Below are 18,820 nucleotides of genomic sequence, written 5' to 3' on the forward strand. Positions count from 1 at the left end.
TTCATGCTCTACACTATTAGAGAGATCACTTAAGCAGGGGCAAAGTGTGCCTGACTAGTAAACTCAATATGATACCCTAGCATCTAATATACAAGATAACTACAAGATCACCACACCATCATCCAGCACTTCTGTATTATGCTACTCAGACTATGGAAACCAAGACCTCATTAAAATACTAAATTAAAAGGGGAACCAGAGCTGGAAGCTACCATGGGAATTGATGCTGTATTTCAGCTCTGTCCCCAAAACATCAGATAATAATAAGCATATGAGAAGCTGACATGGTCCATGTTTACTTTATGTATAAATTAGCATCATACGGAACTTATTACTATTCATCAATCATTAGCATCTCAAACATATTGAAAAAGTATTACCTGTTTGTGGTAATAATTAAGTCAGCAAATACAAATCTAAAGTTTAAAATTTTCTTCTGAGATGTACCTTACATTTTGTACCTTATGATATTGTAGTACTGCTTGCATAATCTGTGTTTTATGGTCTTTTTGGCTTGTTTCATGTACTGGACCAGTATAAATTATGGTCTGTTGGCCACAAGCAGTATTTGGTAAAACATTTCTATCCATTTTTTTGCACTGATGTTGCCCTGGCAACTTTTACATTTGTGCTACCCTGTCTTTATATAAATTTTCTTACACTACATATTTAATAAAGATTTTTTTTGTAATTATGTGAATGCCTCCTTTTTCGTTTAGGTTTTATAGTTTTCCCTAAAACATACTTTTGTCCATGCCACCAGCATTGTAGATCTACTTTTCAACACTGATGACAAACAAGCAAATGTCCTGGATGGTTTCCTTTCCATCTACCTACCTTCAGATCATCTCTCCTCTTGGTAACTCCTTATCTGTAGACAATCAATCAAAATGTTTCCTATCACCCCTTATATTATTTTTTTTTTATATATATTTTCTCAGAAATGTGATCCCTTAATTTGGTCTGATCCTCTTGATCCAATCTATTGCTGTGCCATCTCTTCTTACTTTAACATAGGCAGACTTGCTGTAACAGCATTGGGTGTGGACTTGCTGTGCCACCTAACTGGTATGGGCGACTCACGAGGGCGCTTTCTACACCTGTTTTTACTCTTAATCATACAGGGAACTGGACCAGCGAAGCTGATGGGTCAGACGAAGACAAGTCTGGGTACACGCTGAGGTCTAAGACTGGCAGTGGAGATGTGCAGTGAGAAACATGCACACAGGTCAAGATGGGCATCACACATTTGTAGTAAAGGCAATACAGAGGTACAAGCAGAAGCCTAGCCAGGGAACAGGATCAGGAATCATGAAGGGAACATGTGTGCACCCCACAGGCAGTCCCAGGAGTGGCAGTGACAGGAGCAGATAAACAGCAAATAAGAGGTTCTTAAACGGGGAGTGATGGATTGAAGGTAACCCCACTGCTGTGCATGCTGGGAGCAGCAATACACTGTCAGGAACAAATTGCTGGCTTTACACCTGCTCAGATAACCATTAGCATATTTCTCAACTTTTCTGGCTTGACATCTCTGGATAAGCTGTCTTCTCCAACAAGTCGTCAGCCAGTAGGCTAGGAGGGGATGGCAAAGGGGTATTGCAACTTTGTTTATTCATAAATTACCAATCTAGAACATTATTTAACAAATATAATTTGTGTTAAAAGCTTGCACTCTCACTCAAGTACCTTTTTAAATAATATCAGGATGCACACTAGCAAAAATTGAAAGGTGCTCTCTTCTGTTACTGGGAGCCAAGCTGCAGTAATCCAACATGGCCGCTACACAATGTACATAGCTGCCTGCTTCTAATTCTACTCTCTGTATACGTGGGTGCACCAATTCTAACCAAACAGCCGATTGGCAGGTGATAGATTTCGGAAACCCCACCAATCATGTTGCTGATCTATACTGAAGATAGGCTATCAATAATTTCATCCCAGAATCCTAGTACATTTATGGACTGTTATGGCCTCTAGAGAGTTCTATTTTCATAAATGGACACACTGGCCTCTTTTCTAAGAATCTTCCGAGATATGAATATGGACCAGAGATAATGTCTCATAACTCTAATGTAACACGACTGGAGCTTCATCGGCCCTCTACCTATCTTAACTTATTCTGAAATATTCTACATAGTGGTTCTTCTATCTCTCTGTTATAAATTTTTGTTCATAATTGCTAGTTTTATATTAGGTATAACAGGACAGTTCTATTATGTAATATTGTACATTTCACATCTCTTTGGGAAAAAAAATACAAAAATCAATAAAAATCATATTTAACCTAAATATCCATATGGTATCTGTATCTATGAAGACTTTTTTTTTTCATTATTTATATTGATGACTTATAATCACCTTTTAGCAGAGCTGTCAAGATTGCTAAATCAATATCTTGATGACCTTCTGATCCCATTCTGAACACTGTTATCTGAAAGATGAGGAAATGAAAGGTTATAGATCAGACAGATTCTTGTCATTAATGATGATGTCTATAATAGTATTACAGAAATGTACAATTATATTGACCTGGTTGATGATCATCGCTAGTTTTATCTCTTCTTTAGACATCAAATTTTAAGGTGGCATTAAAGGACCATCAGATCACACTGCTTTTATATGCATGAATATTTATCTACATTAACCCCTTTGTGACCCTTGATGATTCAAATCTGTCATGGTGCCCCTAAGGGTGTATGGAGCTGCCTCCAGACTCATGCCTGCTTCATACCCGGTGATCCACAGCTGATTTGTGGCATGTGGCGATCGCTGCGGGCCGCTATTAACTCTTTAAATTCAGCTGTCAAAGTTGACAGCGGAATTTAATTAAATGTTAAAATAATCGGTGGTGGGACAGTGGGTCAGATCTGGCCGTGGCGCTATTGCGGCCAGAAGATTCGCTTACCACCTGATCCTTTGTGTCCACCGATCAAGTCCTATTGATAGAGCCTGTCTGTAGCAGGTTCTGCCAATAGATTGCAGATTTCATGGACAAATTTCATGGACAAATAATACATTTTCAAATAATCCCCAATCACCCGAGCAATGGGATTCTGCTGCAAAGTGGAAGTCTGGTCAGAAATTCCGTAGTGTGAACCTAGCCTTATTATTGGAATCGATGGATACTAAATCGGAAGCATTTTGAGCAGTGTTTTCCAAATACTGTGTCTTCAGCTGTTGCAAAATTACAACTTCTTACAACTGGGAATGCTGGGAGTTGTAGTTTTGCAACAGCTGGAGGCACACTGTTTGGAAAACACCAATGTATAGACTGCTATTTATGGAGCCATACAACTCATAGTCACACATGGCAGATTTGCACCAGAAATATTTGCAATTGAAATTTTACTAGATTTAATGCTTGATCCCCATGTGAAAATTAACCCTATTAAAATACCAGCCAACCCATAAATGTTCAGAAATTGCTAATGAATGTGAATATATTAATAACTCAAGTAGTATGTGATGATAATATGAACACAGATTCACGACTTCCTTGCTACAAACAAAAAAAACCTTCTAAAAACAATAACGATGATTGTAAATGACGTGTTCGTTATTGTCTGAAAATAGACTATTTATGGCATGTAAATATATACATTGTACTAATAAATGAAAATAAAGATCTTATTAGGCAATGAGACTCACATTGGCATGTATGGCAGGAGTGTATTTCCATTAATATTTATTCATGAGGTGAAGAAATTATTCTGGAGGTGCTGAAATTGACTGCAGAAAATATGACATTGATAAATCTATCTACTACAGTATCTATCTATCTATCCTTCTATAACAAAAACTACGCAAACAAATGAAATGCAACACATCTATTGACCTATATCTGTTAGCAGAACTAGCATATTCTAGGTGTGTGACAGTAAGATTGTGTGATTTGGCTTTCATGCACACTACCTTGTTAAAAGGTCATGGCCCAATGCAAGAATGAATCCTGTTATTGGATTTTGAGGCTCGGTCATTCATCAACAAAGCTTTGAGACCTTGCCATGGCGTTGTGTTCAGATCTTTTCTATTCTCACTACGCAGAAGGCGTAGAGTAACACATTTGTGAAGGATTGGAAAATGGTAACAGACATGACCAGAAAATCCCAAGCAAATTGCTATCAAGAGAAACATCAAGAGAAAAGTAGCTATATGTGAATACAAACCTGTAATAGTGATTTTCCCAGATTTACACATTGGTTGGGGTTTGGGGTGGGGGCAACACATCAATTGCCCAAGACCCCATCCAAAAGGGAGCCCCTAATTTTAGGGTAATACTAACACTACTGCATTTTGCTGCAATTAGAGAAAATCACGGCAAAATACAGTAGTGTTAGGCTTGGCTCCCACTAGGTTTTGAGACTACGGGAACCGGATCCGGCTGGGGGGGGGGGGGAGTAAAAACCGGACACTCCCGTACCCGTATCCAAGCTGGACCCGACCCATATCTCCCATAGTGACTACAGTTTCCGGTTTTCTGACCAGACTTAAAACCGTGGTATGCCGGTTCCCAAAGTCTCAAAACATAGTGTGAACCCAGCCTAAGTATAGCCCTAAAGCTCTCCGGGCTGCAAAGAACCTATAGACAGCACAAACAGACTTACTATTGAACTGCTAGGACCTGAAATGACTCATATAGGCTAGGACTCCTGGTGATATCATCGCAGGTCTTGGAAGATACATAGTCTGTGCTGTGTATGGGCTTTGGGCAATGCAAAAAAAAAAAAAGAAAGTAATAGGGGGAAGTATGGGTGTGTGTGTGTTTAAATATCCAGTTACAGCACATACAACGCTGCCTAACAAGTGTGGAACCACTAACAGATATTGTGGGGGGTGATTTAGGATTTTAGGACACAGCTAATTTAGATTTTTGCCATAACTCATATATTTTTCTCCACAGACCCATATGAGGCTTGTTTTTTTGCAATTGTATTTTGTAATAACCCCTTTCTTTCTACCATAAAATGTATGGCACAACAAAAAAAAAAACATTATCATGTGGGGAAATTGAAAAGAAAACCGCAATTTTGCAAATTTTGGAGGATTTTAGTTTTTATGCAGTGCACTGTATGGTAAAACTGACAGGTTCTCTCTATTCTGTAGGACCATGCGATTTAAATGATCCCCATATTATATGCTTTTCTATTATTGTACTGCTTTAAAAAAAAAAAGCAGACTTTTTAACAAAAAACGTTTGTTTAAAATTGCACTATTCAGTAAGGAGCATGAAGGTGGACATTATTACACAGTAAGGGGCACAAAAGGGGCATTTGTACAGTGTGGGGCATACTATTTGTCACGATGCCGGCTGGCAGGTAGTGGATCCTCTGTGCCAGAGAGGGATTGGCGTGGACCGTGCTAGTGGACCGGTTCTAAGCCACTACTGGTTTTCACCAGAGCCCGCCGCAAAGCGGGATGGTCTTGCTGCGGCGGTAGTGACCAGGTCGTATCCACTAGCAACGGCTCACCTCTCTGGCTGCTGAAGATAGGCGCGGTACAAGGGAGTAGGCAAAAGCAAGGTCGGACGTAGCAGAAGGTCGGGGCAGGCAGCAAGGATCGTAGTCAGGGGCAACGGCAGAAGGTCTGGAAACACAGGCAAGGAACACACAAGGAACGCTTTCACTGGCACTAAGGCAACAAGATCCGGCAAGGGAGTGCAGGGGAAGTGAGGTGATATAGGGAAGTGCACAGGTGAACACACTAATTGGGACCACTGCGCCAATCAGCGGCGCAGTGGCCCTTTAAATCGCAGAGACCCGGCGCGCGCGCGCCCTAGGGAGCGGGGCCGCGCGCGCCGGGACAGAACAGACGGAGAGCGAGTCAGGTAGGGGAGCCGGGGTGCGCATCGCGAGCGGGCGCTACCCGCATCGCGAATCGCATCCCGGCAGGCAGCGGAATCGCAGCGCCCCGGGTCAGAGGACGTGACCGGAGCGCTGCCGCGGGGAGAGTGAAGCGAGCGCTCCGGGGAGGAGCGGGGACCCGGAGCGCTCGGCGTAACAGTACCCCCCCCTTGGGTCTCCCCCTCTTCTTAGAGCCTGAGAACCTGAGGAGCAGACTTTTGTCTAGGATGTTGTCCTCAGGTTCCCAGGATCTCTCTTCAGGACCACAACCCTCCCAGTCCACTAAAAAAAAATTTTTCCCTCTGACCTTTTTGGCAGCTAAAATTTCTTTGACCGAGAAGATGTCCGAGGAGCCAGAAACAGGAGTGGGAGGAACAGATTTGGGAGAAAAACGGTTGAGGATGAGTGGTTTGAGAAGAGAGACGTGAAAGGCATTAGGGATACGAAGAGAGGGAGGAAGAAGAAGTTTATAAGAGACAGGATTAATTTGACACAAAATTTTGAAAGGACCAAGATAGCGTGGTCCCAACTTGTAGCTAGGGACACGGAAGCGGACATATTTAGCGGAGAGCCATACCTTGTCTCCAGGGGAAAAAACGGGGGGAGCTCTTCTTTTCTTATCCGCGAACTTCTTCATGCGTGATGAAGCCTGTAAGAGAGAATTTTGGGTCTCTCTCCATATGATGGAAAGGTCACGAGAAATTTCATCCACAGCGGGCAGACCAGAGGGCAAGGGAGTAGGGAGGGGGGGAAGAGGGTGACGGCCGTACACCACGAAAAATGGGGATTTGGAGGAAGACTCAGAGACCCTGAAGTTATACGAGAATTCGGCCCATGGGAGGAGATCTGCCCAGTCATCCTGGCGGGAGGAAACAAAATGTCGCAAATAATCACCCAAGATCTGGTTAATCCTTTCTACTTGTCCATTGGACTGGGGATGATATGCAGAAGAAAAATTTAATTTAATCTTGAGTTGTTTACAGAGAGCCCTCCAGAATTTAGACACGAATTGGACGCCTCTATCCGAGACAATCTGCGTAGGCAACCCGTGAAGACGAAAAATGTGTACAAAAAATTGTTTAGCCAACTGAGGCGCAGAAGGAAGACCAGGAAGAGGGATAAAATGTGCCATTTTGGAGAATCGATCAACGACCACCCAAATAACAGTGTTGCCACGGGAAGGGGGTAAATCAGTAATAAAATCCATACCAATCAGAGACCAAGGCTGTTCGGGGACAGGCAGAGGATGAAGAAAACCAGCGGGCTTCTGGCGAGGAGTCTTATCCCGGGCACAGATAGTGCAGGCTCGCACAAAGTCCACAACATCCGTCTCCAGAGTCGGCCACCAATAGAAGCGGGAGATGAGTTGCACAGATTTCTTGATACCCGCATGACCTGCGAGATGGGAGGAGTGACCCCATTTGAGGATTCCGAGGCGTTGGCGAGGGGAAACAAAGGTCTTTCCTGGAGGAGTCTGCCTGATGGAGGCAGGAGAAGTGGAGATCAGGCAGTCAGGTGGAATGATGTGTTGCGGAGAGAGTTCAACTTCTGAGGCATCCGAGGAACGAGAGAGAGCATCGGCCCTAATGTTCTTATCGGCAGGACGAAAGTGAATCTCAAAATTAAATCGGGCAAAGAACAGAGACCACCGGGCCTGGCGAGGATTCAGCCGTTGGGCAGACTGGAGGTAGGAGAGGTTCTTGTGGTCGGTGTAGATAATAACAGGAGAACTTGATCCCTCCAGCAGATGCCTCCATTCCTCAAGTGCTAATTTAATGGCTAGAAGCTCTCGATCCCCGATGGAGTAGTTCCTCTCCGCTGGAGAGAAGGTCCTAGAGAAAAAACCACAAGTGACAGCATGCCCGGAAGAATTTTTTTGTAGAAGAACAGCTCCAGCTCCCACTGAGGAGGCATCAACCTCCAATAGGAAGGGTTTGGAAGGGTCAGGTCTGGAGAGGACGGGAGCCGAAGAAAAGGCATACTTGAGTCGTTTAAAGGCGTCTTCTGCTTGAGGAGGCCAGGACTTGGGATCAGCATTTTTTTTGGTTAAAGCCACGATAGGAGCCACAATGGTAGAAAAATGTGGAATAAATTGCCTGTAATAATTGGCGAACCCCAAAAAGCGTTGGATAGCACGGAGTCCGGAGGGGCGTGGCCAATCTAAGACGGCAGAGAGTTTGTCTGGATCCATCTGTAGTCCCTGGCCAGAGACCAAATATCCTAGAAAAGGAAGAGATTGGCATTCAAACAGACATTTCTCAATTTTGGCATAGAGTTGGTTGTCACGAAGTCTCTGAAGAACCATACGGACATGCTGGCGGTGTTCTTCTAGATTGGCAGAAAAAATTAGGATATCGTCCAGATATACAACAACACAGGAGTATAACAGATCACGAAAAATTTCATTGACAAAGTCTTGGAAGACGGCAGGGGCGTTGCACAGTCCAAAGGGCATGACCAGATACTCAAAGTGTCCATCTCTGGTGTTAAATGCCGTTTTCCACTCGTCCCCCTCTCTGATGCGGATGAGGTTATAGGCGCCTCTTAAGTCCAATTTAGTGAAGATGTGGGCACCTTGGAGGCGATCAAAGAGTTCAGAGATGAGGGGTAAGGGGTAGCGGTTCTTAACCGTGATTTTATTAAGACCGCGGTAGTCAATGCAAGGACGTAGGGAGCCATCTTTTTTGGACACAAAGAAAAATCCGGCTCCGGCAGGAGAGGAGGATTTACGGATAAAGCCCTTTTTCAGATTCTCCTGGACGTATTCGGACATGGCAAGAGTCTCTGGGGCAGAGAGAGGATAAATTCTGCCCCGGGGTGGAGTAGTGCCCGGGAGGAGGTCGATAGGGCAATCATAAGGCCTGTGAGGAGGTAGAGTCTCAGCTTGTTTTTTGCAGAAAACATCCGCGAAGTCCATATAGGCCTTAGGGAGACCGGTTACTGGAGGAACCACAGAGTTACGGCAAGGGTTACTGGGAACCGGTTTTAGACAGTTCTTGGAACAAGAGGACCCCCAACTCTTGATCTCCCCAGTGGACCAATCCAGGGTAGGGGAATGAAGTTGAAGCCAGGGAAGTCCAAGGAGAATTTCCGAGGTGCAATTGGGGAGGACCAAAAGTTCAATCCTCTCATGATGAGATCCGATGCTCATAAGAAGGGGCTCCGTGCGGAAACGTATGGTACAGTCCAATCTTTCATTATTTACACAATTGATGTAGAGGGGTCTGGCGAGACTGGTCACCGGGATGTTGAACCTGTTGACGAGAGAGGCCAAAATAAAATTTCCTGCAGATCCTGAGTCCAAGAAGGCCACTGTAGAGAAGGAGAAGGCAGAGGCAGACATCCGCACAGGCACAGTAAGACGTGGAGAAGCAGAGTAGACATCAAGGACTGTCTCACCTTTGTGCGGAGTCAGCGTACGTCTTTCCAGGCGGGGAGGACGGATAGGACAATCTCTTAGGAAGTGTTCGGTACTAGCACAGTACAGGCAGAGGTTCTCCATACGGCGTCGTGTCCTCTCTTGAGGTGTCAGGCGAGACCGGTCGACCTGCATAGCCTCCACGGCGGGAGGCACAGGAACAGATTGCAGGGGACCAGAGGAGAGAGGAGCCGAGGAGGAGAAACGCCTCGTGCGAACAGAGTCCATATCTTGGCGGAGTTCCTGACGCCTTTCGGAAAAACGCATGTCAATGCGAGTGGCTAGGTGAATAAGTTCATGTAGATTAGCAGGAATTTCTCGTGCGGCCAGAACATCTTTAATGTTGCTGGATAGGCCTTTTTTGAAGGTCGCGCAGAGGGCCTCATTATTCCAGGACAATTCTGAAGCAAGAGTACGGAATTGTACGGCATACTCGCCAACGGAAGAATTACCCTGGACCAGGTTCAACAGGGCAGTCTCAGCAGAAGAGGCTCGGGCAGGTTCCTCAAAGACACTTCGGATTTCCGAGAAGAAGGAGTGTACAGAGGCAGTGACGGGGTCATTGCGGTCCCAGAGCGGTGTGGCCCATGACAGGGCTTTTCCGGACAGAAGGCTGACTACGAAAGCCACCTTAGACCTTTCAGTGGGAAACAGGTCCGACATCATCTCCAGATGCAGGGAACATTGGGAAAGAAAGCCACGGCAAAACTTAGAGTCCCCATCAAATTTATCCGGCAAGGATAAGCGTATCCCAGGAGCGGCCACTCGCTGCGGAGGAGGTGCAGGAGCTGGCGGAGGAGATGATTGCTGAAGCTGTGGTAGTAACTGTTGTAGCATAACGGTCAGTTGAGACAGCTGTTGGCCTTGTTGCGCTATCTGTTGTGACTGCTGGGCGACCACCGTGGTGAGGTCAGCGACAACTGGCAGAGGAACTTCAGCGGGATCCATGGCCGGATCTACTGTCACGATGCCGGCTGGCAGGTAGTGGATCCTCTGTGCCAGAGAGGGATTGGCGTGGACCGTGCTAGTGGACCGGTTCTAAGCCACTACTGGTTTTCACCAGAGCCCGCCGCAAAGCGGGATGGTCTTGCTGCGGCGGTAGTGACCAGGTCGTATCCACTAGCAACGGCTCACCTCTCTGGCTGCTGAAGATAGGCGCGGTACAAGGGAGTAGGCAAAAGCAAGGTCGGACGTAGCAGAAGGTCGGGGCAGGCAGCAAGGATCGTAGTCAGGGGCAACGGCAGAAGGTCTGGAAACACAGGCAAGGAACACACAAGGAACGCTTTCACTGGCACTAAGGCAACAAGATCCGGCAAGGGAGTGCAGGGGAAGTGAGGTGATATAGGGAAGTGCACAGGTGAACACACTAATTGGGACCACTGCGCCAATCAGCGGCGCAGTGGCCCTTTAAATCGCAGAGACCCGGCGCGCGCGCGCCCTAGGGAGCGGGGCCGCGCGCGCCGGGACAGAACAGACGGAGAGCGAGTCAGGTAGGGGAGTCGGGGTGCGCATCGCGAGCGGGCGCTACCCGCATCGCGAATCGCATCCCGGCAGGCAGCGGAATCGCAGCGCCCCGGGTCAGAGGACGTGACCGGAGCGCTGCCGCGGGGAGAGTGAAGCGAGCGCTCCGGGGAGGAGCGGGGACCCGGAGCGCTCGGCGTAACACTATTACTGTGTAAAGAATAAAATGAGCGCTTTTACTAACAGACAGCACTGAGAAGATCACTATTATAGTATATATAGTATAGTATATAGTATATAACTTACTGACAACACTCAGGGCCCCCGGACCAAATAAAGCAAGGGCCCCCAGTCGGCCCCTGGCCACAACTCTGCCCCGCCCCTATTCGGACTTCAGCCTGATTGGTGATGTCTGGCATTAGCCGAGGGAGTGGGAGAAGGCACTGTGCTTACATGTATGCCTTGTGTCCTTAGGGCTCATTTACACGGACAGATCCGCAGCGTATTTTACGGTGCGGATCCGCCAACAATGGACCCTACAGCACTGCCTCCATCTGTGTCTGCTCATAGTGGCTACCAGACGCAACGAGCAGACACGCTTTGATGTGCATGTTCACTGCTCGCATGCGCAGTATACTCGCACATATCGCGGCTGCTCTCGGCCTAGCTCAGGGAACAGGAGGATCGGCTGCGATGTGTGCAAGTATACTGCGCATGCACACGGTGAATGCACCTCAAAGCGTGTCTGCTCGTAGCGGTGGATTGTCGCTATGAGCAGACACAGATGGAGGCAGCACTGTAGGGTCCATTGCTGGCGGATTCGCAGCGTAAAATACACTGCTGATCCGTCCATGTGAATAAGCACTTAGGGTACGTTCACACGTACAGGATCTGCTGTATATTTTCTGCAGCTGATTTTGCTACCTATTGAAGCTAACGGGTTGCAAAATCAGCTGCACAAAATATGCAGCAAAAATATGCAGCAGATCCTGTACATGTGAATGTACCCTTAAAAGGTTAATGATAAATAAACAAGCAGTGTGTTCACATGTTGTCGCCCCAGTGGGGTCACTTTCCCTCCTCCACTGTCCACAGGTCACCAACAGGTCACATCACCCAAACAATTTTTTTAAAAATCGTGGCAAAAAAGGCGCAGTTTTACCGCGATTTCTAAAAATCGCGGTAAAACCGCACCATTTTTGCCGCGATTTTTCCCAAAAATTTTTCTGTTAATGTGACCTGTTGGTGACCTGTGGACACTGGAGGAGGGAAAGTGACCCCACTGGGCTGCTTCTTCACACATCACCCAGCCAGAATATACTGCTGATCAGAGGGGAGAGAGGAAGCACATAGGGACATCACTCACCTCACATGAAATGGCTGCTCTGTGTTCCTGGGAGGCCTGTCAGCTCTCGCCCCGTCCTCTTCCTGTGCTGGGGGCGGAGCCATCAATCAGGTACCTTTATCCCAGATATTTATATAGAGAAAGATATCACATGAAAGTTGCGCTTTTCTCATTGGGGATCTGGGACAAGTGTCCTTAATCCTCAGCAGCTGCAGCGGGTCCTTTACCCGGCCGGGCCTTCGGACCACGGCAGAATGGACCGGCCGGTCAGTCCGCCCCTATGTGGGTGCTATTACTGATAGGCAGCACTGAGAAGATCTCTGTTATAGTATATGTGGGTGCTATTACTGAGATCACTGTTATAGTGTGGTGTTGGGCAGCTCGCCGGCCTGGGGGTGACAAGTGAGGGAGAGACGCATGCAGTGCACAGACAATATCATCAAAACAGTGCCTCATAATGTTCATGCCTAAAATGAAATCGGCTGCTCCCTCATCTCTAACATTTGTGACGATCACCCCTTGCCTTCCTAACACATGTTTTCCCACCTGCACTGTGGGCTCCCAGTAACCATGTCTGGGTACTGGTTTCTCGTTCCCTGCAATTACTCTGAAGTCCACTTCCTGAGGGTCACACAACCTTTCTGGGCCCCAGTATTTATAGAAAACCCCCTGTGGGATAGTGGATACCTGAGACCCCGTATCTATCAGAGCTTGTAACCGGACACCTTCAATCATCACCTGTACATACGGGCAAGCAGCTACATACATAGACAGTCCTTTCTTGCCGCTGGTTGATTCTGGACCTTCAATCTCTACTCCTGGGGTGCGGTCCTCGACCCCAGGGGACGCCCGTTTAAAGCCCAGTATTGGCTCTTCCAGTGTCCATTCTTGTTACAATAACTACAAACGGGTCTTTGGCTCCCAGGTGGTCTCACAGGAGGAACACTAGGTGGAGTGACAGGGCGAGGGTCAGCCTTCTTAGGTGGTGGTGTGGCAGATCTGGAAGGGTTTGGCCGTACTGTCATCTCTTTAAAGGCTTTGGCTAACTGTTCAATGTCCTATTTAATGTCTTGTAAGTCAGCTGTCTAAGGACTAGGAGAAGGGGTTGGTGGGGCAGATTGAGAAGGGACAGGCGGTTGGGGCAAAGGACCCTGAGAGTCTGTAGCAGGAACACTAGTTTCTTCTGTCTGAGGTCCCGACTCTATTACTCTTACCGCTAGTCTCTTAAAGGCCGGGAAGGCCATGTCGGGATTCTGCATGGCCAGCATCCTAAGTTGGGCATTGTCCCATTTGTTTAGCGCCCCCTCTATAAACCGGTCCATCAGTACTCGATTGCCCTGATCGGGCGTGATGCCGTCCAACTTCTGTACCACCTCTAATGCGCTCTGCAACGCCACTGCATGTGCTCGGAGAGTCTCACCTGGCTTCTGGCGTCTTTCATAGAGTCGGAGGCGTACCTCCCAGGGGGAGTGAGATTCAAACACTTGAGAAAGTCCTTCAAAAATCTGTCCCACTGTGGCCTTATCAGCCACTGGCCAGGTGCGAAGTTCTTCCAAGGCGGGTGCCTGGAGTTGTCCCAGAAGCAGTTGTACCTGTTGATGAGGGGGAAGTGCATAAAATGCAAAGAGGCTGTAGAATTTTTCTTTAAAGTCTCTTAACGTAAAAGGGTCACCATTGTAGGTGGGAAGTACATGATTCCCCAAGAAGACAGGTGAGGCAACTGGGGCTCCCAACACATAGGGAGAGACTGAAGGTGGACTGGTTGGGTCCTGCTCCGCCTGTGTTGGAGGTCTTGCTGGCATCACAGGCAGGGTGTGCCCTTGGGAGGTCGAGAGTGTTGGTGAGGGTGGCAACATTCTGTGGGACTGCAGGTTCCGACATTTCTGTATTTGGTAGGCTGGCCCTTTAAATAGACCTTGGATTCCTAGGTCCCAGGGAAATACGCAATTGTTCTTGAATCTGGAACTTGAGAGCGTAGATTTCAAATTTGAGAGCGGTGACCTGAAACTCAACAACCTTTAATTGAAATTTGAGTGTGTTGATCGGCAGCTGAAGCGACTCTATGCAGGACTTCAATTCGGTATTCTGAGTCTAGTACTGTTCTGGTTCTTCACAGCTTTTAGCCTGTTGGTGCACTCTGCGCCTTTACCCGCGCTGGGCTGTCTCTCTTTGTTGGTTTCTGGCCCTAGGCTCCAACAAAATGGCCGCGGCGGCACTGAGGGCTTCAGTGGGCGGGGTCTCTGGATCACGTGCGTCGGGATGTCCCGCGCTGAGTGGTAGCTCCGCAGTACGCCTCCCACCTTACTTTACATGCACACTTCCTCCACACAGCACCGTGCGCGCAACCCCGGAGTATAAGTCACAGTACATTAATAAAGTTCACTTCTTAGGGGGGAGTACACTTTCACTAGTGCAATAGTAGGCACACACCCGAATCCTGTTCGTGCAATGCCAAAAAGGCTTTGTGGTAGCCCTTGGGGGGTGTATGGCAGTGGTGGTATGGTATAGGTATAGAAGGGGTTAATGTTAACCCTAGAGTTCTTGACGCCAGGCTGAGGGCTGGTATGCTGAATCAATGTTCCGGCCTATCACCGCCCTTCCCAGTAACGATAGGTGCATAAAATAACTGAAGGTCCACAAAGAGATTGGACTTGAACTTGAACAACTTTTTACTGAAGTGCTGGCAATATCCACGGCACAGTAACAGTCTCATACAAACAGTCCTTAGGCTGCTTAGTAACTGGCAGTTGTAGCGGACTTTGAGCTAGATATACAGTCTCTGAATTTAGGGAGCGATTTGCAGATCCATCCGGATTTAGGGGAATTATTAGGTGATGCTGCAGAGTGTCTGGGAATTGATACACTCTATAATTAGATTGTTCAGCCGTCGCCGCAAGGCTCAGGCCTAACTCACTGCGATAATTGCTGCGCAGGTCTTGCTTGCTTGCTTGTCCAGGAACAAGAGAGAGAAAAGATGTCCGCCGCTCCCTTATATGGGCAGGGGGTGGGGTGAATCTGATTGGTCCGAACATCTGCCATTCACCATTACATGGTGTAATGGGATTGCTTACGTCACAGGGCCTCCAAAGATCCTTAAGCTCAATACCATAGAGTCCACCTAGTCACATGACCCGCAGGTCCTGCAACGCTATGGAAACAAGTAATTAACCATTTATTTACATATGTTATCCTATTTACATTAACCTTTGAATAACTTAGTGATTTATACACTAGAATAGAGGCAACTTGGGGTAGACTGGATGACTCGGATCCCTACGTCCTAGGGACTCTGGCTATGGGGACCCATACATAGATAGGTATCGTATAGAATGCGGTACTGGGACACCACATAGTATATGTGGTGCTATTACTGATAGGCAGCACTGAGAAGATCTCTGTTATAGTGTACGTGGGTGCTATTACTGATAGGCAGCACTGAGAAGATCTCTGTTATGGTATATGTGGCTGCTATTACTGACAGGCAGCACTGAGATCACTGTTATAATATATGTGGGTGCTATTACTGATAGGCAGCACTGAGAAGATCTCTGTTATAGTATATGTGGGTGCTATTACTGACAGGCAGCACTGAGATCACTGTTATAGTATATGTGGTGCTATTACTGATAGGCAGCACAGAGACGATCTCTGTTATGGTATATGTGGGTGCTATTACTGATAGGCAGCACTGAGATCACTGTTATAGTATATGTGGGTGCTATTACTGATAGGCAGCACAGAGAAGATCTCTGTTATAGTATATGTGGGTTCTATTACTGACAGGCAGCACTGAGATCACTGTTATAGTATATGTGGTGCTATTACTGATAGGCAGCACAGAGACGATCTCTGTTATAGTATATGTGGGTGCTATTACTGACAGGCAGCACTGAGATCACTGTTATAGTATATGTGGTGCTATTACTGATAGGCAGCACAGAGATGATCTCTGTTTTAGTATATGTGGGTGCTATTACTGACAGGCAGCACTGAGATCACTGTTATAGTATATGTGGTGCTATTACTGATAGGCAGCACAGAGACGATCTCTGTTATAGTATATGTGGGTGCTATTAATGACAGGCAGCACTGAGATCACTGTTATAGTATATGTGGTGCTATTACTGATAGGCAGCACTGAGAAGATCTCTGTTATAGTATATTTGGGCGCTATTACTGATAGGCAGCACTGAGAAGATCTCTGTTATGGTATATGTGGGTGCAATTTCTGACAGGCCGCACTGAGATCACTGTTATAGTATATATGGGTGCTATTACTGACAGGCATCGCTGAGAAGTTCACTGTTATAGTATATGTGGGCGCTATTACTGACATGCAGCACTGAGAAGATCACTGTTATAGTATATGTGGGTGCTATTACTGATAGGCAGCACTGAGAAGATCACTGTTATAGTATATGTGGGCACTAGTACTGACAGGCAGAACTGAGATCATCACTGTTATAGTATATGTGGGCACTAGTACTGACAGGCAGCACTGAGAAGATCACTGTTATAGTATATGTGGGCGCTATTACTGACATGCAGCACTGAGAAGATCACTGTTATAGTATAAGTGGGTGCTATTACTGATAGGCAGCACTGAGAAGATCTCTGTTATGGTATATGTGGGTGCTATTACTGATAGGCAGCACTGAGATCACTGTTATAGTATATGTGGGTGCTATTACTGATAGGCAGCACAGAGAAGATCTCTGTTATAGTATATGTGGGTTCTATTACTGACAGGCAGCACTGAGATCACTGTTATAGTATATGTGGTGCTATTACTGATAGGCAGCACAGAGACGATCTCTGTTATGGTATATGTGGGTGCTATTACTGATAGGCAGCACTGAGATCACTGTTATAGTATATGTGGGTGCTATTACTGATAGGCAGCAGAGAGAAGATCTCTGTTATAGTATATGTGGGTTCTATTACTGACAGGCAGCACTGAGATCACTGTTATAGTATATGTGGTGCTATTACTGATAGGCAGCACAGAGACGATCTCTGTTATAGTATATGTGGGTGCTATTACTGACAGGCAGCACTGAGATCACTGTTATAGTATATGTGGGTGCTATTACTGATAGGCAGCACTGAGAAGATCTCTGTTATAGTATATGTGGGCGCTAATACTGATAGGCAGCACTGAGAAGATCACTGTTATAGTTTATGAGGGTTCATATTATGCTGGTGCCCTGCAGTTTGCAGGATAAATCCGCATAGAGATTCTCTGTGTGGACATTCCATTGTGTGAACATAGCCTTATAGTATATGGGGCGCTATTACTGATAGGTAGCATTGAGAAAATCACTGTTTATCTGTGTGCAGTGACTATTACTGTATAAAGAACAAGGTGACAGTACTAGGTTAGGGCTACATGGCAAAAATGGGTTGCACAGACATAGATCGCCATGTTGTTCTCCTTGAATCGTGCTGAATCTCGGCTAATGTAAGTAAATGTGGTCACATGTAGAGAAATCCAGCAATCCATCAGTTCTTGCTCTTTAGGTGGTTTATTAAACCCCTAAAACGGCATCATAATATGTTTTTCATGTTGTAGTCAAAGCAATTTGAGGTTTGCATCGCAATCTTATTTACTCACATTAGTTGAGATGCAGCACAATTCAGGGAGCTCAACATAGTCATGCAATCTGGGGGTCCCATTTTACATTTTTGCCCAGGGCCACACTGCCCTGGATGAGTGAGAAATATTGCAAGTTTTTAAAAAGTGACAAATGATAAATAAAGTGTTTGTCTAGCAGTAAACCTGTGTTTGTTGCCCTTGGCCACCTATTACAGCTCAGCTTTTATCTTAACGAGCTCTGGTAAAATGAAAACTGAGCTGTAATTAGTTGCTATGGGCAACAAACAGATTTACTACTAGATAGCTTTTGATTATCTCCCACAATGTGTCCCAAAACCTTACTATGGCTCTTGTAAGGCGCTAAGTCGAATCCCCAACAACATTCAGAAAGCAAATTGGCGAGCAAGTCACAAATGCACCAAAATTGGTAAGTTTGGCACAAATGCATATTAACACTAATACTAATAATTGTTCTTTGTTAACCCCTTAAGAACACAGCCCATTTTGGCCTTAAAGGCGAACTCCCGGATATGAAACTTATCCCCTATTTTAAGGATAGGGGATAAGTTTCAGATCGCGGGAGGGGGGGTCCGGGCCGCCCAAGATCTGTACGGGGCTCTGGCAGTCAGGGGGCCCCAGCCAGAAGGCGTGTCCGACCACCGCATGACGAGGCAGCCGACACGCCCCCTCAATACATCTCTATGGGAGAGAGGATGTGTCAGCCGCCACGTCATGCGGTGGTTGAAACGCACTATTTTGGCAAAGAGCCAAGGGCCCCAGCGGTCGGACCCCCCCCCCCGCGATCGGAAACTTATCCCCTATCTTTAGGATAGGGGATAAGTTTCACATCCCAGAGTTCTCCTTTAAAGGGGTACTCCGTCCCTGGACACCTTATCCCCTATCTAAAAGATAGGGGGTAAGATGTTTGATGTCTTTGGATAGAGTGTAAGATGTCCAGGGGTGGAGTACCCCTTTAAGGACACAGTCAATTTTATTTTTTGCTTTTTCATTTATTCCTCCTAGCCTTTCAAGAGCAATAACTCTTTTAAACTTCCATCTTCAGACCCATGTGAGGGCTTGTTTTTTGCACGACCAATTGCACTTTCTAATTAAATCACTTATTTTACCATAAAATGTAGGGCAAAACCAAAAAATAT

General features: G+C 46.4%; 1 protein-coding gene across 11 annotated transcripts in view; it reads right to left on the reverse strand.

The window, feature by feature from the left end:
* TRPM3 (transient receptor potential cation channel subfamily M member 3) overlaps window positions 1-18,820 on the reverse strand; it is a 714,607-nt gene that overhangs the window by 198,834 nt on the left and 496,953 nt on the right. For all 11 annotated transcript variants that reach the window (XM_056523079.1, XM_056523077.1, XM_056523078.1 and 8 more), the window contains one exon: window positions 2,362-2,434. In XM_056523079.1, coding sequence (XP_056379054.1) covers window positions 2,362-2,434 — 73 coding nt within the window. The remainder of the gene's footprint in view (window positions 1-2,361; window positions 2,435-18,820) is intronic.

The sequence above is a fragment of the Hyla sarda genome, chromosome 1, assembly GCF_029499605.1.
Source record: "Hyla sarda isolate aHylSar1 chromosome 1, aHylSar1.hap1, whole genome shotgun sequence".
In the NCBI taxonomy this organism is placed as follows: Eukaryota; Metazoa; Chordata; class Amphibia; order Anura; family Hylidae; genus Hyla; species Hyla sarda.